We start from the raw sequence: 22,788 nt of genomic DNA, 5'->3' as shown, positions 1-22,788 counted from the left end.
ACACATTTTTTTAGGGGTGGACTTGCTCTGATAGTCTATTTAAAGAACAAAGTAAGACAATGCAATATAAAAAAGAACATAGAAGGATAGACCTGCGTGGAAGGTGACTTGAACCTGGTGTAATTTAGGGGTTAGGGAAGGGAAATATTAACTATTTCAAATTAAATGAAGCAAATGAGTAACTAAGTATGAAGAGTCGCGAAGAAGAAGCAAAGAATGAGAGAAATGGTTGTGACTTTTCAAATTAGTTTCTTTGAATGTAAAGCTTACTTGATATGCTATAGATAGTAGTTTACACTAGCCGATGACTAAGCACGTCCTTTCCAGCACATCTTCAACAACCTAACTAACTTCTAAAAAACCAACCAACCACCAACAATCTTAACCATATTTGGCTGACATGACACATACTCAATCAACTAATGACATGTGTCTACACTTATCATCCCCCTCAATCTTAGTTGGGTAAGCCAAGCTTAAGATTGCAACAATGTTTAAAGAGAGCTGGACCATGCAATCCCTTGGTAAGAATATCTGCAATCTAGTATTCTGTTGATATGTTTTGAATTTGTAAGTCTTTCATTTGAACTTTCTCTCTCACAAAGTGAAAGTCTGTGTCAAGATGTTTGATCCTTGTGTGAATAACTGGATTTGAACATAGAGCTAGTGTTAACAGATTGTCATAATGAAGCAAAGGTGGTTCAGAGATAAACTGATGCAAATCTTTCAACAAGAGTCTGGTCCAAACTACATCTGCAGCATAGTGCGCTAGTGTTTTATACTTTGCCTCTGTTAAGCTTCTAGAAACTGAAGATTGTTTCTTAGACTGCCATGACACTGGATTTTGACCCATGAATACTACAAAACTAGTAATAGAACTTCTAGTGTTAGGATCTGCAGCCCAATCAAAATTTGAGAAATTAGTAATAGAATTGTCTGAAGATGCTGAATATGTAATACCATAGTGAAGAATGCCCTGTACATATTTCAAAATTCGCTTGACAAGACCAAAATTTTCATTTGTTGGACTAGTCATATATTGATATACCAAATCAACAGCATATGACAAGTCATGCCTGGTAAATGTTAGGTATTGTAAAGCACCAACGAAACTTCTATATGTACTTGGATCATCCAAAAGAGTACATTCAGAAGCAAGAAATTGTGTTTGAGGCTTACATGCAGTAGGCTTGCAACTAACCATACATGCAGTAGGCTTGCAACTAACCATTCTTTAATTGATTGATGAAAATATCCTCATTGTCTCTGTATTCAACTTGTAATTCTAGAAAATAGGATAGCTTGCCCATGTCTTTTAAATAAAACGCATCACCAAGTTCTTGAATAACAACTTGAACCTTTGAAGCATTGGACTTTGCCAATATTATGTCGTCAACATAGAGTAATAAAGCAATCACATTAGTACCATCATGCTTAACAAAAAGGCTTGTATCAGCTTGTGACATTTGAAATCCCAGAAAGATAGACTGTGAACTTTGAATTCCAGGCCCTTGGTGCCTGTTTCAAACCGTACAAAGAGTTTACAAGTTTGCAGACATAACTTGGCTGAGATGAGTCCACAAAACCCTGAGGTTGCTTCATGTATACTTCTCTTCTAAGTTACCATGCAAAAATGTATTTTTCACATCAAGCTGCCTTAACTCCCATTTGTAATATGCTGCAAGAGATATAATCAACCTAACTGTAATGTGTTTAACAACTGGGCTCCAGGTTTTAGAGTATCAAACCATGTTCTCGAGTGAACCCTTGTGCCTCTAAATGTGCTTTGTACCTTGAAATAGAACCATCTAGATTTTTCTTCAACTTGTATATGCATTTACTGCCAATGATTGACATATGTTCTGGTGGAGGCACCAAAATCCAAGTACCATGACCCTTTAAGGCATTAAACTCCTCCTGCATTGTCTTCTGCCAATGTACATTTATTGCTACACTTTTGAAAGATATAGGTTCTGCTATATCACTTATTTGAGATACAAAAGAAAATCCCCCAACAGCATACTCATCTTGATCATCTATGTTAAATGTTGTTAATTAAGGTAGAGTAGCAATAAAACTTGAATAATTATTCTTTTTGTATAGTTACAATTTGTAATCTTGTGTTCATTCTGTGAACTGTGTTGTCAGTGTGCAAACCAGAAGACAAAGGGGGATCAAAAGGTAAATCTAATTGTGTAGGATCCAGGATAGGTAACATTGAGGCTGTAATTAGAAGTGAGTGAGTTGTTTCAGATGTTTGTGATGCTAAAACATTTCTTGAATACTTGATTTTATTGCATAACTTGTTGAACTTGAATTCCCAATATCCACTTATTCATGTTCGATAGACCTTGATTTTGAGACAACTTGCCTTGTCTGCAATGGAATGTTCACTATTACTGGAGAATTTGATGAAGCCTCAGCCTGAGATTCATCCTGAATATGACACCTTGAAGTACTGGTGATATTTTTGCAAGGAAACACACTCTCATCATGTATCTTATATCATGATATTGTCAGTTTTTGAGTCTGTAAATGATAGCATATAACCCCTTTATACCCAATTGCATATCCAACAAAAATACACAGTGATGAATTTGATTGCAGCACAAAGAAACTAAATTTAAGGATTGAATTTTGGGAAAGTGGAAGACCATAGAAACTAAAGAAAGCAAATAGAAAAAGTGACCTCTGGAATCCATAGCGTGAGTGTTACATCCCGGCTTGGGCCCCCACCACATCCTGGGCTCGACTCCACTGTAGCACAATATTGTCCGCTTTAGGCTCCGGCCACGCCTTCACAGTTTTGTTTCTGGGAACTCACACGATAACTTCCCAGTGGGTCACTAATCCTGGGAATGCAATCGCACAAACTCGCTTAACTTCGGAGTTCCTACGGAACACGAAGCCAATGAGCTCCTAAAAGGCATCGTGCTAGGTAGAGATGGGAATATACATATAAGGCTTACATGATCGATTCTCCTGGGTGATGTGGGATGTAACAATCCACCCCTTTAGGGCCCCGACGTTCTTGTCGACACACTTCCGCCCAGGGATTGGCTATGATACCAAATTGTCACATCTCGGCTCGAGCCCCCACTACATCCTAAGCTTGACTCTATTGTAGCACGATATTGTCCATTTTGGGACCCTACCACGCCCTCATGGTTTTATTTCTAGGAACTCACACGAGAACTTCCCAGTGGGTCACTCATCTTGGGAATGCACTCGCACGAACTCGCTTAACTTTGGAGTTCCTATGGAACCCGAAACCAGTGATCTCCCAAAAGGCCTTATGCTAGGTAGAGATGAGAATATATAAGGCTTACAAGATCCACTCCCATGGACGATGTGGGATGTAACAGTGAGCCTGGTGGCTCTGATACCATGTTAACTATTGTAAATCAAATGAAGAAAATGAAGAACTAAGTATGAAGAATCGCAAAGAAGAAGCAGAGAATGAGAGAAATGGTTGTGACTTTTCAGATTACTTTCTTAGAATGTAAAGCTTACAAGATATGCTATATATAGCAGTTTACACTAGCTAATGACTCAACACTTCCTTTCAGCTCATCTTTAACAACCTAACTAACTTTTAACAAACCAACCAACTGCCAACAATCCTAACCATATTTAGCTAATATGGCACATACTCGATCAGCTAATGACGTGTTTATACTTATCAAGAAGGGTGATAGGAATTTTACCACTTGCAAAAGTAGGGATAAAAACACTTCAAATACTTGCAAGAGTACAAGGTAATTGTAGTATAAATGGCTCTAGCAATGTCGTTTTCCGTAGGGATTGAATGTATAATCTATGTTAAATCAAATCTTAATTAATTATTTAAAACAAAGTTTGAGAAAAAGTTGATTTTATGATTTAAAATAATAAAAACGAATTTAATAGAAAATAATTAAATAAAGTGCGAAAATAAAACAAACTAACAGAAAATAGTTTTTGAAAATTAAAATTGTAAAAGCCTAGTGTCACATCCCGCCCTAGGTCCCCACCACATTACGAGCCCAACTCCACCGTAGCACGATATTGTCTGCTTTGGGCCTCGACCACGCCCTCATGGTTTTGTTTCTGAGAACTCACACGAGAACTTCCCACTGGGTCACCCATCATGGGATGACTCTCGGGCGCTACTCGCTTAACTTCGGAGTTCCGATGGAACCCTAAGCTAGTGAGCTCCCAAAAGGTCTCGTGCTAGGTAGGGATGAGAATATATATATATATATATATATATATATATATATATATATATATATATATATATATATATATATATATATATATATATATATAAGGCTTACATGATCCATTTCCCTGGGCGATGTGGGATGTTACAATCCACCTCTCTTAAGGGCCCGACATCCTCGTCGGCACACCACGGCCAGGGTTAGGCTCTGATACCAAATTGTCACATCCCGGTCCGGGCCCCCACTACATCTCGGGCTCGACTCCACCGTAGCACGATATTGTCCGCTTTGGGCCCCGACAACGCCCTCAAGGTTTTGTTTCTGGGAACTTACACAAGAACTTCCCACTGGGTCACCCATCATGGGATTGCTCTCGCGCGCTACTCGCTTAACTTCAGAGTTCCAATGGAACCCGAAGCTAGTGAGCTTTCAAAAGGCCTCGTGCTAGGTAGGGATGAGAATATACATATAAGGCTTACATGATCCATTCTCCTAGGCGATGTGGGATGTTACACTTAGGGTTTTGCCATCACCATAACAATCATATGTAGTTCTTTCAATTACTTATGAATTACCCATACATATATTTAAAAGGTTAGGTTTTCCTAATATATATCTTGCTTGGAACCTCCAACATAGAATGTATATCTAACATGCAACCCGTCCGGACGTTCAGATCAAATATGAACATGAAGGACTCATTATGCTTTATGAAAACCCTTTGAAAAACCATGCAACCTTTAAGACATGGTGTTCATCCTAAGTGAAATTACAATTATTAACCATAAGAAGCCAGCGCCAATTTTAGGGAATCTTCTGATCAAAATTGCATCAAATCACTTTTGTAAATATCCTAATGGTCGTCAATCACTAAGACACTTAGGCCTGGTTTGGTACTGAGGTGATTCTGAAAAAAAACTGATATAAAAAAAAGCTGGGAGCTGTTTTTGTGTTTGGTAAACATTTAGCTTCAATTTTTTTTTCACAATTTTGGGTTAAAAAAAAAGCCAAAAACAAGAAGTTGCAAAACTCAGCTTTGAAAAACCGGCTTTTTTTTCACATCAGTTTTACATAAAAGTTTATCAAACACTATAATATTGCTTTTTTTTTTTTTTCAAAAGCACTTTTATAAAAAAGTTTACCAAACACTTTGCTGCTTTATTTCACATCTGCTTATTCTCACAGCACAACAGAAACAGCAAGCACAACAATACCAAACCAGCCCTTAGATAGTTTAAAACGATGATTAATAATTCAAAACATGCATGCATAATATCATAAGTAAATTGAAAATAAACTACATATTCTTGCTAAGGCTCGTGGCCTCGCCCTAGCAAACAAGAATTAGTTACTAACAACCATTAACAAAATATTATTAATTACAAGGATAGAAAACACCTTGAAAATAAACTTCAAAAATCATCTAAAGTAGTGCGTGCGTTTCCTCCACTCTTTTCCTCCTTAACCCTAATGGCTAAATATCTTATTTATACTACTACAAAATAAAACCCTAGAAGGTCTTAGAATAAAATTAGGAAACATAATAAAATAATAAAACAGCAAATAAAAGGTTTCCTATTTGAACTAAAATTCAGACTTCTCAAAAAATCATACTTTTGACCGACCAAATTAACTTCGATTTGGTCCCAAAAAGTCTCTTTTGAAAGCTGAAGACGTCCCCTACAAATCCTCAGAAGGAATCTTACTCAAAATATGCCATCTTGATCTCCAAAATACCCAAAACGTCTAGAAACGTCAATTTAGGAAAACTGCGTGCTGGGCCTTAATTTCATCACCACGGTCAAACGGCTTGGTAGAAAAATCTAGAATTTTGACACAATCATCTTAAAAGGCACACGAACATCCTTCAATTGGAATCACTCCAAAATTCATCTTTTTGACTACTTTTTGCTCCAAAGGAAGTCGAATGTCCTATATTAAGAATATAAAGCAAAGTATCAAAATTCTCACAAAATAACCAATAAATTAATACTAAAAATAAAGTATAATATATAGTATAATATCGATCCATCAAAAGGAATATTGGCATATCCACTTGACTGGCAAAGAAGGACAACGCAAAAGCATAGAAAGGCAGACCCGCGTGGAACGTGACTTGAACCTGCTACAGTTTAGGGTTTAGGGAAAGGGAAAGAAACATTGGCATACCCACTTCACTTGACAAAGCAAAGAAGGACAATGCAATATAAAAAAGAACGTAGAAGGCGAGGAGGGTAACTTGAACCTGCTACAGTTTAGGGTTTAGGGAAGAGAAAGGCTTGACACGCCCACTTGACCTTCACATTGGTTTATATATTTTTCCAGTACACCAACCACTTCGGATTGTTTTCTAATAGTTATTATACCACCACGTACATTTGATATATAAAAAACAAATAAATAAACTTCTAATTAATGAAGAAATTTACTTAAATTCATCAAAATGTGTTATTGTAACAAACAATGGAACTTCAACATCTGTGTAACACAACTTTGAATGTTTGTATACACTTAATACAAAGTGTGCCTTATTTTTTTTCGTCAAAAAAAATTATTTATAACTTCAATGGTACGAAGATCATTTTTATTCATTTTTCACACAATTCTCTTTTAGTTGAAACCATATAGTAGCTTCAATTCTTGCTGGTGACAATTTATTTAATTTTTCTTGTTGGTGGAGGAGGTAGGGCAAAGTCAGCTTGTGGAGATTCTCTTTTGGAACTAAGAGTCTAAGATATAGTCTAGTCACGTTATTCGCCTAATAAATACTTGATACGTATTCAAAAAATGAATCACTTGTTCAATAAACTCTTGTCACATGATAAATTAATGACATTAAAGTATCTATCTAGCTTTGTGGGACTTTGCGCCTTAGCGCAAGTTTGGGCAATTTGTTATCTTGCGGCACATGTTCTGAGGCTCTTAGGTTTGGCAGTTAGCCCTCCCCAACCAGCTTTTGATAAATTGTATCTTCAACTTTACCCTTTACTTACATATAAAAGTCATTTTCTTAAATCAACTCATGCCACTTGCACCTTTCAAGTATTACAATTTAAATTTAGGTGTTTTTGTCCTTCTACAGTTTTGTTTTTGGTTAACAAAATATTGGCCCAGACTCCTTTTAAAAGAAAGGATTTCGGATCCTCTTTGTGAGGATCCTAAGAATACTTAAATCGTTTCTGTTTATCGTACATCGTACAATTAAAAATTATTTAAAATATTTTCATTTAAAATTAAACATAAACAGTATTTGATAAAAATTGATCGTACGATGTACAATAAATGAGCACGATTTAAGAATTTCCTATATCTTCACAAAGAAGATTCGGAGAGGCTGCTCTTTCCTTTTAAAATTCTTGCCCACGTCCTTACTTGATAAGTGCCAAGTCAGTGCATGGCATCTTTTCATAGACTTTTGTGTCCAGTTTGTCCTTGATAAACTGTTGTTGCTTCCTTCCTTTCATATCAACGCACACCCGAACAACCAATCAAAACAAGGACTAACGCAAAACAGGGGGAGGCCCTCAACAACCCAAGCAGGTAGGCAAGTTTTGCATGCACATGCACCCCTCGGGAAACTATGTGCAGGGGGAGGCCCTCAACAACCCAAGCAGATAGGCAAGTTTTGCATGCACATGCACCCCTCGGGTCCTGAGTCAATATGTACCGATAAGTAAATATCTCTTTCCATAATATCATGTTATTAATTAAGAATGTCAATACAGTGACTGTGACAGTGACGAACTCGGTATACATAAGTTTTAAGTGATGACTGCAGGAGAAATATAGATCACCATCCAACAAGAATGCGGAGAAAGAGCCTATATTCTATACTGAACTCGAAGTTATATGGGTATTTTGCCTTTGATTGGCCTCTTAATTTTTTTTTTTTTGAATAAACAATATTATTTACACTAAGGGAGTAAGAAAATTGGCTAAGCCCTACAATAAGTGAGCAATAACGTGGTTCAAATTCGACTTTGATGATAATCAAACCTAAAACCTCTCACTTACAAGTAAAGAAGAAGTAAATTTATTTATCTACCAAAAAAGGGAGCTTTTAGAGATAAGGGCTTAAATAAGATGATTCTTAGAATATAACTTGAAAGGTTTTCTATATCTGCAAAAAAAAAACATTTATTTTAATGCATGATGACATGTCACTTATAATAAAACCATAGATTTTACCATTTACAAGAATGACATTCTTATTGTTTAATTACAACGTAACCTCCTTCATCGAAGTTTGAAAAATGTAGCCGTAGATTCATTATCACCCATAAACATAATGTCCATATTCATTGTCTAAAAAAAAAATGTCATTTTTTTGTCTATAACTACCTACTTTTTATTTTTTTTTATATTTATTCAAATTTGAATGTTGTATAACCAGTTCCATCGTCATACTTTTGAAAGCTCTCATAATGATATTGTGTGGAGAATACTAATGATAGTTTTGAAAGCTCTCATGATGATATTGTGTGGAGAATACTTTTGAAAGCTCTCATAATGATACTAATGATACTAAAAATATAACAAATTTATAAAAAAAATAATAATTAAATCTGACATGAAATATATATAAATATGAGTCAAGGAACTATTTTTAATTTTTCATCTTACATATAGTATTATTAAAAACTTGATCTTTTCAATGATTAAAGAGAAGTTTTCTATAATTTTCTGAGCAACTAAAGATACGAGAGGATTTTATGCTTACTTTTGGTGCAACTTGTAAAATAAAAGGCATGTATGATGTTTAGGGTCTGTTTGGCAGAGAATTAATTAAAAATTGTCTGAGAGAGCACTAACATCCAAAGTACTAAAGTTGGGAACAAAAATTTTAACAGCAGAGAGGTCTATGCTTGCATAAACTTCTGCAGAGAGAGTCCATCGACAGCTTTACAACTGGAGAGAATTATTTGATGAGTGAATAGCTGTACGTGCTAACACCCCACCCCAACAGGCAACATCAACCTACTCGAAGTTGAACTGGCCGGCCATGGCGGCGGAGTCGAGTTGGTGAATCAAAGCTCAGATCATCAAGTTTTCAGGTATAAAGAGAAAACGCAGATGTACAACCTGTTGAAAATTATGTATCTAATTTACTTGATTAGAAATTGGCTTCCAATTTTTTTTGGCAAACTGATCATGATGTGGTATATCAATATGAGTTCGAGAGGTGTTAGAAAATACAAAAGAGCAAAGTATTTTTGAGTGAGTGAACTAAGGATGTCATTTTATTTTGTTTCTTAACTCTTTGTCTAGAAGAGAAAATTAAAATTATCAAGTAATTTCAAAATTATGGAATTTGAAAGGATGGATTTTAATTTTTTTTTAGAATTTGTAAGTTACTTATTTTTCTAATAATATAAAAATATAATGAAATTTAAACAAGAAAGGTGGCAATTGGGTAAATGTGCTAGGGTTACGGCGATGATCTGATGAGGGGTGGAGGCAGTTTGATATTGGGTGGTGGTGGTGGCAGTGGCAGTATTGTTGGTAGTGGAAGCCATAGTTGTGGTGTTGTACAATGATGGTGGTGCAGGTAACGGTTGTGGCGGCAACATCAACAACAATAATGGTGGGTGTGGTGGTTGTGATGCAAGGTGACTGTGGCATGGTGGGGGTAGAGAGGAGGGTGGTGGGTGTTTAAGACTACAGGTGATGATAGCTCTCACATATAAATTTAGAAATTAACAAAACTATTTACATGAATTTTAAAGTCCAAATTTGCAAACTCAACCCCTACCATTCTTCATACTAGTAGTTATTTATAAAGAGTAATGATACATTTACCACAAATTTATATTATCATTGGTAATATTTTTATCCTATAAATAGATTATAGATATATTTTTTTAATGGTCATAAATATTCGTAAAATATTCGTCACGCATTCTAAACTATAATCACCAAATTATAATCGCCATATAAACACCGTTTTTTAATTTCTGTCGGCAGCTAGTCATTGTAACTCTCAGAAACTGGGCAGCATAGTAAAGTAACAAACAACTAGAAAGTCCAGTTGAAGTTTAGCTAAAATTTAACTTAACTTCCAAATGGGAATACGGATACAGGGATACAACACGATATGACATGAAAATACATGAAATTTCTAAAAACTAGAACACAATACATCAGGGATATGGCAATTAAAAAATATATATATATAAAAAAAAAAATATATATATCTAAAACATTATAAAATAAACATTCAAATTTATTTCAATAAACTCTGAATAGTTAGAAAGATAGTTCATCTAACAAGCAATTAGTCTTAAAACTTGAAAATGTAAAAAGATCATCCAAACAAAGAAAAAAAGAAAGAAAAAAAGTCCATTCAACTTCTCTGTTCATGACGTCTCCTCCAATAATCGAAGTAGTCTCAAATGATTGTTCATCAAGTGAGAGGTTATTTTAAGAGATAAAAAACACATCATGAAGGCATATGTGTTAAATTATTATAATCTAAATATTCATGCTACTACATAATAATAATATATTATATACAAAATACAAGAATATTATAATAATACAAAAAGTTAAAAGTAGAGAAGCAGCAAGCTTCATCATCAGATTCGAATGGATCCCGGTAATGGTATGAGTATTATAATATATTATTGTGGGTAGTGGTATGGATATAATAATGTTAGTCTCGACTTTCAGAAAAGCAAAAGGCTTCATATTTTATTATCAGATTAAACTTTTAGTTTCAGTACTCACTCACCAGGAGTGTTGCAGACAGAGACGAAGGAGACGACGGAGCACTTGTAGACGGAGAAGATGGAGACGACGGAGATGACGGAATGGTTGCAGATGACGGTCTGATTCGTGAAAGTCTCCCAAGCAGAGTGATTTATGTAATGAGGTTCGAGAGGTAAATCCGAATTTTATTTTATTTTTCTAATTATCTTCCGATTTTAGAGTGATTTCAGTTAGCGAACTTCGATCAATCACGATTCTGTGCAGATTTATTGTGATTATTTTTTATTTTTCTTCTGATTATCCTCCTATTTTAGTTTCAAACGTATCCGAAAAGTAGGATACTTGTATCTGCACAATACGATACGCGTCTCTTATCAGTCCTAAACGTATCTCTGCTGATCCTTCGTCTACCTTTTCTGTTATCAGATATCAGAAGAACCAAGCTTAACCATCCTCTCATAGTCATTGACATTCATCCAAGGCACAAAACGTTCTCAACTAAGGAAGATCCAGGTTGGTCATCTAGTTATCCAAATCCTACATAGTTTTTCTCCGTTTTTGGTGGTACCTATTTTATTGTTTGAACTTTGAATCTTACAATTTATTTTCTCTGTTGATTTAAAAAAAAAAAAAAAAAAAAAGGACAGGTATGGAAATTGTTAGTTTCGTACTACAAGTTGGTGGGTTGGTATGGACTCCAGTGAAGCGTAATGTGGGTTACTTGGTGCATTACAAGAGACACATACAGTCTCTTGAAGTTCTGGTAGAAAAGCTTGAGACCACGCAGAATGATTACCAGCGAAGCGTGGATGCGGCGTTAATGAATGGAGACGAAGTTAAGTCCGAGGTTCAAAAATGGCTCAAGGATGCTGACAAGGCCATAATCGATGCGAAAAGACTGAATAAAGAAGCCGGAGAAAACAAAACATGCCTTGGAGGCTGCTGCCCGAATTTGAAATGGCGTTACACTTTAAGCAAGAGAGCAGTTAATGGGACAGAAGAATTGAACAAGCTTAAAGAAGAGAAAAGGTTTGAAACAGTTAAGCTTCAAGTTCGCCGGCCCGTTGAGTTTGAGTCCACCATGTCAACAGGAGATTTCGAAGCATTTGAAGCAACAAGGCAAGCCATGGATGGGGTCATGAAGGCACTGAAAGACGATAACGTCACTGTCATCGGGGTTCATGGAATGGGCGGCATAGGCAAGACAACCATGGTGAAACATGTTGGTTTGCAAGCGTGTAAAGACAGGCTCTTTGATCATGTGATTATGGCTGTCATTTCCCAAAACCCGAACCTGGTTAAGATTCAACAGCAGCTTGCAGAAATGCTGGCCTTGAATTTGAATGAGCAGACAGAAATAGTCAGAGCAGCTAGGTTGAAGGAGAGAATAATGAGAGGAAAAAAGATCCTTATAATTTTCGACGATATTTGGAGGGCAATAGATTTGTCTCTCATAGGGATCCCCGACGACTACGAGCTCCAAAACTGCAATTCCAAGGTCATTCTCACGACAAGGTTACAGAATGTATGTCATGCCATGAACAGCCAAGAAAAGATCCATCTCCATACCCTATCAGAAGAAGATTCTTGGGCCTTGTTTGTGAAAAAGGCAAACAGGTCTTTTGAATCAACCAATTTCTATGACATAGCCAGGAAGGTAGCTGGAGAATGCCGTGGTCTCCCAATTGCTTTGATTGCAGTTGCAAGAGCACTCGGAGATAAGGACTTGGAAGAATGGAGAGAAGCAGCTCGACGACTAGAGATGTCCCAAACTACCAACCTTGATGACGAGGGAGATGTGTTCAGATGTATAAAGCTGAGCTACGATTACTTGAAAGGCAATGACGCCAAGTCATTTTTCTTACTTTGCTGCTTATTCCCGGAGGACTCTGATATCCAAATCGAAGACTTGCTGAAGTATGGCATCGGGAAAGGATTGTTTCGAGATGCCAATTCAATGCAAGAAGCCAGAAGCACAGCACATTTGGTGGCCAAGTACCTTAAAGCTTGTAGCTTGGTTTTGGATGGTGAACAAGACGGATGTGTAAGAATGCATGATGTGATTCGGGACATGGCAATACTAATTGCATCATCTGGGGATGGTAGCCAAGGATTCTTAGTAAAAGCTGGCTGCGAATTAAAGGATTGGCCAAAGAATTCACTCGAAGATTACTCCGCAATCTCCCTAATGGGGAATGAAATCCGCAATCTTCCTGACGAGTTGGTATGTCCAAAACTCGAGATTTTATTACTACAATCAAATTTTGAAATAGAGGAGATCCCAGAAGATTTTTTCCAAAGCCCAAATGCATTAAGGGTGTTTGACATAAGTAGTACCGAAATTATATCATTACCCTCATCATTTAATCTCTTAACCAAACTCCAAACACTGCATCTAGATCGTTGTCAATCAATAACGGATGTATCAATTCTCGGAGAATTGAAAAAACTGGAGGTTCTTAGTATGAGAGAATCTGGTATTGAGGAATTGCCAGAAGAAATTGGACATTTGACCAATTTAAGGATGTTGGATCTCACTATGAGTACCTACATTGCAGTAATTCCATCCAATGTGATATCGCGGCTGTCCAAATTAGAAGAACTATACATGCAACTGAGTTTTGCTGATTGGGGCAAGAAAGTTGAAGGAGAAGATGACAAAACTAATGCTAGTTTTGATGAGCTAATTTGCTTGCCTTATTTAAACAGTTTGAAGGTTGACATATCTGATGCAGAATGCCTTCCGGAAAATGTAGGGTTCTTTCGAAATTGGGTAAATTTCGATATATGTATCAGCAGAGACCCAGTTCATCGGTCCATGAATGTGCACTTATCAAAGAATATTGTTACTCCATATTCAAGAGCCTTGTTTCTGGACACAACAATCAATACACTGCCGGATTGGTTTAACAGCACAGTGACACAGAGAGTGGAGAAAATAATCTACTTGGAGCCTAGAAGTTTAACTGACATTCTTGAGGAGTACAATCATGGGAAGTTGCATGGACTCAAGTTTTTGCATCTCCAAGAGTGCCGTGAGATAGTAACTTTGATGAACACAGAAACTAGGGTTCCAAATAAGCCTGTGTTCGAGAGCTTGGACGAGTTGCATGTCTTCTGCTGGGAGCGCTTGCAACAGTTATGTGTTGGTGAATTACTGCAGGGGTCGCTTGGAAATCTCAAGTTCTTGGAGGTGGAGCAGTGTGAAGGTGTGGCGGATGCGCTTGTTCCATCTAATCTGTTGCAGAGACTACAAAATCTTGAAGTACTAATTGTATGTGCCACTGGTATGGTTTATATATTCAAATCTCAAGGGCTTGAACAAGGAGAAACGGTCTTGACAAAATTGAGAGAGATGAAACTGGAGAATCTACCGGAACTGACGAACATATTGAACGGTCCTGCTCAGCCTGCAATGTTCCATAACCTTAAAACTCTGGCGATTTCCAAGTGCAAGAAATTGAAAACTCTCTTCACATTCGACGTAGCTCAATGTCTGCAGCAATTGGAAGAGCTTTGGGTGGAGGAATGCCATAGCTTGGGCAAACTTTTCGGCCTAAGCGAGGGATTAATAGTGCAGGATGACGAGATCATTTTTCCACAACTGAAGAACTTAGCATTGCAAAGTCTTTCAAAGCTGACAAGCGTACTCGCTGGAAGTGCTACACTTTTGTGCCCTTCACTGGAATACTTGCATGTGCTGGACTGCCCCGAGTTTTTAACCTCTACTTCTGACTTCCACAGCAATATGCAAGTCCAAGTAAACAATGAGCAACATTTCCACCTCCTAAGGAAAAGGTACATCTCTGTCATGCATAAATTTTCATTTGTCATTTCCTTTTCTATCTATTTTCTCTATTTCCTTCTAAGGAAATGGCTAAAATCATCACAAATCAAATACCAATTGTTGAATTGATATCAAAATTAATTACCGACGACATATCAATATGACACTGAAATTTAAAAATAAATTGAAAAAGGGTCCAATGATCTCCAACAATTGAGTAACTTATTATGATAATGCACCTAATTGTTTAACTTTTGCTTTGAATTTTTTTTTTTTAAAGCTTAACATTACAGAATGCTTTATAAATTTGTTTGGAGAGCAAAAACCAAAGCAAATTGCTGAGTTATACTTCTCCTTTATTTTGAATTGACCTAAAGGTTGTGGGAGCAGAGGTAATTAAGTTTCCTGGAAGAAGAAGCTGATGAACAAAGAAGCAAGAGGAATTTCTCAAGGTCCACAAGAAGAATAATATTCCTCAAATATTTTCCTATATTTTTTTTAATAGTGCTCCATTTTCGTTTCTACTCAAACAGAAAATATTTTCTTTTGTACCTAAAATACATTTAAGTTTTATATTTTTGGTTGTTGGGAGATTAATGCTTCTAGGTTTTTTTCTACCTACCCTTCCATCCATGGATGGAGCCAGAAACTTTCTCAGAAGAGGCAACATTACTACAAAATTATTTATAACTAGCGGACTGAAAACCGACAAAAAACGTATATTACTGTGGGATTTTAAGCAAAATCTGACAGAAAATGGATGCAGTGGCGGATATAATAAGCGACAGAATTGTCAACGTCAGAAAATGAATTTTTCGACAAAAAATACTCTAAATGAATTTTCCTCATCTCTATCAACTTCGAAATATAAAGGTTGGTTTCTTTTCCTTTTCTGAATCAAATTATTCAAGAAGCAATGTTAGCATCATGTCCCTTGCCTTTTTTCTTTAAATCTCTTTCAACATTTCTCAAAACTTTGTCTGTACATCCAACATCTGCAATTCCACTTGCCTCATTCTTCATTATTCTGAATTGTTGACTTGTAGGTACATTTGCACTGCTTAGTCTTTCCATGTAAAGCTTCTTTGCTTTCGAAACTTTGCGGTGTAAATGTAGCAGGTGTACCTTTGTAGGGGCTGAAAGTACATGATCATGACATTGTTCAAAGTTACAAGTAGACCACTTTGTCCTAGACTTGTCACAAGAAATGTTTAACTTGGCCTTACAACACACACACGTTGATCCAAGATTCCTTTCTTTTTTGGTTGACGTATTCTTCTTTGTCTTCTGATAAGTCTCATTCGGTACACCTTTTAAACAAACAAATTATTTGTAGGTAATTTCATTCGTTCCTTTTTTCTTCTTACTTGAACTCATTTTGACCCTAAATCCAACTTCTCATGCATAATGATTGTCAAAATCATATGCTTACGTTATTGATGTAAGTTCTTGGCCAACTTTGGGTTTACGTTCATCTGCAACTTGTTCTTCCATAGTACAATTTGCAATTAACATTGACAAAATCCTTTTTAAAATATAGTTAACTTATTTCAAGAAAAAATTTCCTGAAATTTTTTAATCTGAAACCTCTATTTCTTTTTAATTTTTTATATTTTAATACATCGATATTTTTACACTAGGGGAGGGGGAGTTCGATTAAGCCACACAATGGGTAACCTAATTTGGTGTCGAATTTGCCATTCACCAGATTCGAGCCTAAGACTTCTCACTTCCAAGTGAAAATGAATATTACCAGATCGTAGTACCGAGTGGCAAAAAAACAAAAATTAAAACTAATGTGAAAAAAAAAAAAGGAGTTGGGCTTGAACCCATACCACGTCAATTTTTTTATTTTTTTATGTAGTGATATTTAAACACATATTTTTACCTTCCACATACTCTTGTTAATTTTTTGTTATTGTTCTTCATCAATTAACTCGATCTATCAGCTAGAAATTGAGAGAAGTGTGTAAGAGGTAAAAGTAGGTGTATGGATAAGCACTGCCTTTTTTTATCAACAACAAGAAGAATATAAAATTGAAGAATCAAGTTGAGACGGCGTTAATGAAATCATGCAATCGCTCACGAGTTCAAGAACAACTCAAAGAAAGGTTGAAATCTGAACAACTCAAAGAAAGGTTGAAATCAATACAACCACAAAGAAAATACCTTATAGGAGCTTGAAGTATGTGCACGCTGCCTCTGTGTTGACTAAAAAGAATTAACACGTGAACCCTTAATTTTTTAGGAAAATTGATTAAAAAAGTTTGAAAACTTTAAGTTTTAACGATAAAAACAAAATAAAGGGTAAAATTAATAGTACCATGATTGATTTTTTAGTGTTAAAATGTAGTTTTTTGTTAAAATGAACAGTACCGGGAGCTTTTCGTTAAAGTTCCCTAATTGTTTTTTAATTAACCCACTCTATGCAATTTGTTTAGGTATAACAAGATTACATAACCTCATCATTTTGTTATCCTTAAACTGATCTAATAGCTCATATAAAAGACGTCTCACGTGTCCTCAAAATGAGGACCCTATAAAAGATCTATACGAGTATATTGTTATGTGCAAATATGTATCATTAAATCAAAGAGTCCTCGTATATTAAAAAGGTTTGATGTGGCATGAAAACTCCTCCGCTTAGGAGAAATTTTTAGTTGTGACAAGAATACAAGTGGTACATCATGTGTTTTAATAAAAGTGGTGAGAAATTTTATTTTTTAAGTCATTAACTTTTTAGCATACATATCCCACCATTTGTATAGTGACACGTGATGTACTACTCCGTATATCGGTCACACTGAAAAATCTCTCATGTGCTTTATCCAATGGCAAGCATGTGGGCCCACATTTGAGCGCCACATGGATTCCCGAAATAAAAACCAACAGCCAATAGGAAACTCGGAACTGAAACTGAACTATTAACTGAAAACATTAGGGCGCCACAGGAACTAGTTTGAAGTCCGCGACTTCCCTTCCGACCTATCCCCAATCCCCAATCTCCATTCCGTCCGCCGGAATTCAATTTCTTCGAATTCACACTCCAATTCCAATCCCCACTCTCTTCACCCCACATCCGTTCGAAATTCTATTTATGCCCCACAATTAGAGCAGGTGTTCCAATTCCCAATTCGCTCGCATTGACGTCAATCCATCGCCTTCTCCATCACTCTTGGTGCCCTAATTTCAACTTCTATGAGGTTTTGGGACCACACTGTGCTTGAAATTAGGTAAAATTCGGCGAATTGATCTGTTTTGGAGGGTACCAGTGGGTGCAAGTTCAAGTTCTCGATGAAACTGATCGAATTTTCGACGTGGGTTCGCTAAATTGATCGACTTTCGACGTGGGTGTGCTAGGTTTTTAGCGAAAGTCTTGGTTTTAAGGAGCGGTGATGGACTACGAGCTCTCTGATAGCAGTGGTAAGCTAAGTTGAATTTGCTTATCTGTTTTTCAATTTTGGTTTTTAAGTACCTTTGTTCTTCCATTGTGTAATCTATTGGTTCTCAGAGTAATTTTGACTCAAATTCTTGAATTTATGTTAGGTGTGGTAGAATTTGGGTTTAATTACTGCTCTGGATGTACTTTTTTACTGTTGAATTCATCATTTTAGTGGCTTTGTCTTGAAATTTAACTTCTTTGGTCGACCATGGTAGAATTAGAAGAAAATTTAATTTTAATGTAGTGTACCCGGCTTGTGCTCCGAGGTAATAGGATTTTGTATTCGGCTTTGCTCTTTCTTTTACTTCTTATAAGTTGGTTTGGAAGCACCATGTAAGACCTTTAAGTTCTCCCACAACATGTACTTTGATGCCATTATTTGGAGATTGACTCCGATTCGGGTATTCCATTCTTCCCGTCTGTAAGTTGGTCTTGCTTATTGTTTTGAACCTTGTATATTTGCATTCTGAACACTGGGTGGACACCCAAAAGATGGTTACTCTTTTTTGTTGCTTGGAATTGTTTTTTCATCCTCTAGGGATTAAAGTCACTCATAATTCTCTGTGGAATTTGGTTAATGGTAGTTAGGTCCTACTATCCTGATTCTAGCCAAGGTCACTGTGTTGGGGAAAGAAGCTAATTGTTTGAGAAAAGAAACCTACTGGCATTAAGAGTTTTCATATTGGCCACATTTCGTGTGGTTGTTGTTGTTTTGGTTTTAGCGATTCAGTAAAGTTGATAATTAATGCTATGTTATGGCTTATATTAGTTTAACCAAGGATGCTTTAGTTTAGTGTAGAAATAATGAAGGATGCATTTTAAGCATATTACAATGTTTTTGTTTTAAATACCTGCAAGGCTGTTATTTAACGTTGATACTGCTCTGAGATGCTATAGCAACATTCTTAGTGGACCGTGCATGCTTCTAGAACCCATCTTCTGTATTATCAGAACATGTTGGTAAGATTTTCATTTTTAGTTCTTTTTATGCTAGTGTCAGGATACATTTTGAGGAAGGAACACATTCTTATGTGGCTTGCCTGGACTCTGGAATATAAGATCCTTATTTCTATATACATAAATAGCATGCCATTATATGTGGCATGCATATAGACATGTATATAATTGAAAAAGGTGGCTATTGGCAGGGACAAGGGCCTTAGAAATAAAAAGGATTTTATGCTTTGCTATTGCAAAGTTCTTAAAATACCTAAGGGGCTTGTTACTGAAGCTATAAATAATAGTGTGCTATGCTCTGAAACATTTGCAGGAACGGACGATGACTTTCCGCCGTCTCATCAAAACAGGTTTCAAAGAGGAGGCCGAACTTCTGGGAATGGAAGATCTGCTGCCGTCAGTTCTGCTCCATTACCTAGGATGCATGGTGACATGGAAACCCAGATTCACCGCATTGAGCAAGAAGCGTACTGTTCACTTCTAAGGGCATTTAGTGCTCAATCTGATGCCATCACCTGGGTAGCTGTTTGATTAATTATTTGTTGTTTCTTCTTTCGCTTGTCCTTTGGATCAAAGTATTATTTGTGTTAACTTAGGCCTGAAAGTCAGTTCTAATGTACTTTACAGGATAAGGAAACTTTAATGACAAATCTTAGAAAGGAGCTGAGAGTATCTGATGAGGAGCACAGAGAACTTTTGTCCAGGGTCCATGCCGATGACATGATCCAGAGAATAAGGTCTGATAATATTATTCCATGTTGGTTTGAGCACCAAATATGTATTACGTTTGGATAGCTCTGCATTTTTTATGAGACATGTTATATTATATACTATTAGGCAATGGAGAAAAAGTGGGCTTCAACCTGGTACACTTAATGCTGCTCAGCCTGTTCATGACCCCTTACCTAGTCCAACTGTTTCAGCATCACGTAAGAAACAGAAAACATCACAGTCCTTATCCCTCGGTGCTCCAACTCCTGCACTGCCTCCATCCATGCAACCATCCTCTTCAGCCTTGAGACGAGGTCCTCCTCCAGGACCTCGGAACAAGAAACCAAAATCTGTAAGTTGAAATAATTCTGGGTTGAGAAAATGGTCCTATGCTGTTTATATGTTCTTAGATTTGTTTTTACCTATTCTTTTTCAATGGAGTTTGTTGCCTGCTTTTGAAGTCCACACAATACCCTTCCGCAAATATTCCTTTAAGGCCCCAGGCCGCTAATCGAGGTCCCGCTGGTGCCTTTGTGGAGAGTGAGCCTGCTGAGGGAGAAACTAGTGATCCGTTAGTAGGAAGAAAGGTTTGGACAAGGTGGCCTGAAGACAACCACTTCTATGAGGCTGTTATAACTAATGTCAACCGTGCTGAGGTATGCTCTTGTTGTGATTTCTTCTGAACCTGATTAAGCATTAGTAATTAGCAGTTTGACCACACGATTCCAATATAAATCTTTGTGAAGTCTAACAATTGTCAAATGTTGGCAGGGTTTACATGCTCTGGTTTATGATATTGGTACAGTGGATGAGACATGGGAATGGGTCAATCTAAAAGAGGTATACTGCAACTGATTCTCGTTTCTTTCGTAGGCCTTTTATCCTTTTGTAGGATATAGTCTGTCTCATAAATAATTAAATTTCAAATCTCAAAATCAAAGTTTTTTTTTTTGGTTATGTTTTTGCACATTATGACAAATGAGTTTGTGCGGGTTTATAGCTCTGGTGGTGAAGAGAATTTACCTCTATACCTGAGGTCCCAGCTTGATTCCCCTGCCGTATCCCATCTATTGTTGACTGAAAACCGAAAAAACAAATGATTTCCACTGTCAGGAGAATCTGAAGTTGCTTTGCTTTTCTGTGCTGATTTTTGCAATTGATTTTATTGGAATAGGTTTTTGAGTTGCAAAAAAAACATTGAAGTACATCCAGCACTACTGGTGGCATTAAGATGATTGAAACTTAATGCCAAGTTTTTCAATTCATTAACCATTTTATTTATAATAAAGCTGTGAATGCAGATTGATTTAGCTACCTCATAATCAGTATGTAAATCTTCATATCAAAAGCTTGTGTTTTTTGATACCGAGCAGTGTTCTTATACATTTCACCATTGGTGCATTTGATAACCATATAGTTTTTAGTTTTTTATTTCTCACTTTTTGTGCTAAAGATATGGGGAAGAAGGATGAACCTGGGTGTTGGGAGACCGAATACATGCTTAGCATTGTACTGATAGTGTAATGGATTGTGGACCTTGTGGCCCATTGAATTGTGTTTGTGATTTGCCTTGTGAGCTCATTTCCCGATTGCTTTTTGCTAATCGTTGTTGAACCTTCTAATGGCATAGATATCTCCTGAAGATATTCGGTGGGAAGCTGATGATCCTGGGATTTCTCGTAAAGGTGGTCGACCTGGACCTGGACCTGGCCGAGGGAATAAAAAGTCCACGGCACGTGGTGGTGCAGTTTCAGGTGCAGGAAGAGGTAGAGGGACTGCAAAGGGTTCCAAGAAGGATTTGCCCCCGCAGCTAAATGGCATTGGCAGGAAGGCAATGAGCGATATTGAAATACTTCATACAGACTCGTTGATTAAAGAGGTATGTGTACAACTATTAAGTTTTTTCTTACCCGCTTTTCCTCCAATTAGCTGGTGGTAACTTGTTTTTCCCTCTTTGCTTGAAACTATAGGTGGAAAGGGTTTTCAGAGCCAGCCATCCTGACCCCATGGAGATTGAGAAAGCCAAGAAAGTTCTCAAAGTATGAATTCAAGCATCTTTTTGCTTTATTTGCTGATGCTCTTTTATTGCCGGGATTGTAATGGTTTATTTAAAATGCAGGAGCATGAACAGGCACTGGTCGATGCAATTACAAGACTCGAAGATGCATCTGACGTTGAAAGCGGTAATAACTAATTGCATTAACCCATGTTCTATAATACATAATAATAAAGCTCCACTGCCTTGTGTTGTATCTTTAGTCCTGATTAGCCAGATTTGACTGGTACTTACTGAGTACAACTCCAGTTAAATTTTATCTCTAATTTTTTTAATCAAGGTTAAAAATAATAACAAATCTTGTGTTTTACATTAGTGAGGTCGAATCACGAAATTATGTCGTCTTGCTACCGTGTTACATATATATTTTTCAGCAAATTATTGCACTGAATGTATCTCTGAAGCAGCATGGCTGTGCAACGTCTAGTTAATTTTTGCTTATGACCAATGTGCCATTTTTCTTCCTTCTTTGGCTTCAAAACAGATGAACATACATTCTCTCAAAGACAATCACTAGACCAAGAACGAGGATGGAGAAAGCGGCAGTATGACGAAATGGCTGAAGGTCGGGCAGTTGACGGCTCAAATGGCAATAAAATGACAAGAGAGGGCAGAATTGCATCAGATGACCAACGTTTTGAGGGCAACGACATATGACATTTGAGAAATGTAACATCCAGTTACATTCCTTCGTGTACTATTTGTGCCATATTCTGAATCGATGACAAGTCAAGCGGATGCTTTAGCCTAAGTTCTAGGTTTCGTTTCAGTTTTAGTTTAACCTTAAGTTGAGATAACGCTTGCTGTAACTTATGTTTTCGGGGTTGTACTGGTTGACACTTGACCGTGTAAAGATTGATTTAACGGTGCTCTCTCTCTCCCTCTCTCTCTCTCTCAAATTTACTGAGATAGCAGCTTAAAT

The 22,788-nt window shown here is 36.8% G+C and overlaps 2 protein-coding genes across 3 annotated transcripts; both read left to right on the top strand.

Moving 5' to 3' along the window:
* Nucleotides 1-9,018: 9,018 nt before the first annotated feature.
* Nucleotides 9,019-15,297, top strand: LOC103940745 (probable disease resistance protein At4g27220). Of its 2 annotated transcripts, XM_048570042.1 has the most exons (5): nt 9,019-9,259; nt 10,950-11,085; nt 11,340-11,426; nt 11,561-14,711; nt 15,078-15,297. In XM_048570042.1, the coding sequence occupies exons 4-5, from the start codon at nt 11,563-11,565 to the stop codon at nt 15,094-15,096; spliced, it is 3,168 nt and encodes a 1,055-aa protein (XP_048425999.1). In that variant the 5' UTR covers nt 9,019-9,259; nt 10,950-11,085; nt 11,340-11,426; nt 11,561-11,562; the 3' UTR covers nt 15,097-15,297. The 2 variants fall into 2 exon arrangements, with proteins under 2 accessions (XP_048425999.1, XP_048426000.1); XM_048570043.1 differs by lacking the exon at nt 9,019-9,259 and having other exon boundaries at nt 10,857-11,085; nt 11,556-14,711.
* Nucleotides 15,298-17,610: 2,313 nt separating this feature from the next.
* LOC103940751 (protein EMSY-LIKE 3) lies at nt 17,611-22,738 on the top strand. The gene is made up of 10 exons (XM_009350925.3): nt 17,611-18,123; nt 19,413-19,618; nt 19,727-19,836; nt 19,937-20,162; nt 20,272-20,466; nt 20,582-20,650; nt 21,441-21,689; nt 21,781-21,849; nt 21,930-21,993; nt 22,351-22,738. Exons 1-10 carry the CDS (start codon nt 18,096-18,098, stop codon nt 22,521-22,523), a joined length of 1,389 nt encoding a protein of 462 aa, XP_009349200.2. The 5' UTR covers nt 17,611-18,095; the 3' UTR covers nt 22,524-22,738.
* Nucleotides 22,739-22,788: the final 50 nt, after the last annotated feature.

The sequence above is a fragment of a genome, unplaced genomic scaffold (assembly GCF_019419815.1).
Source record: "Pyrus x bretschneideri cultivar Hongxiangsu unplaced genomic scaffold, Pyrus_bretschneideri_v1 Contig51, whole genome shotgun sequence".
Lineage (NCBI taxonomy): Eukaryota > Viridiplantae > Streptophyta > Magnoliopsida > Rosales > Rosaceae > Pyrus > Pyrus x bretschneideri.
The sequence above is the reverse complement of the archived record's forward strand: the minus strand, read 5'-3'. Positions and strand labels throughout refer to the sequence as shown.

What these genes read in the sequence shown, in the direction of transcription:
- LOC103940745 (XM_048570042.1), top strand. Translation starts at nt 11,563, where the DNA reads ATGGAAATTGTTAGTTTCGTACTACAAGTTGGTGGGTTGGTATGGACT.
- LOC103940751 (XM_009350925.3), top strand. Translation starts at nt 18,096, where the DNA reads ATGGACTACGAGCTCTCTGATAGCAGTG. An exon ending in CGAGCTCTCTGATAGCAGTG is followed by an intron (nt 18,124 to 19,412) that starts GTAAGCTAAGTT and finishes AAACATTTGCAG; the next exon opens with GAACGGACGATGACTTTCCG. An exon ending in GGAACAAGAAACCAAAATCT is followed by an intron (nt 20,163 to 20,271) that starts GTAAGTTGAAAT and finishes CTGCTTTTGAAG; the next exon opens with TCCACACAATACCCTTCCGC.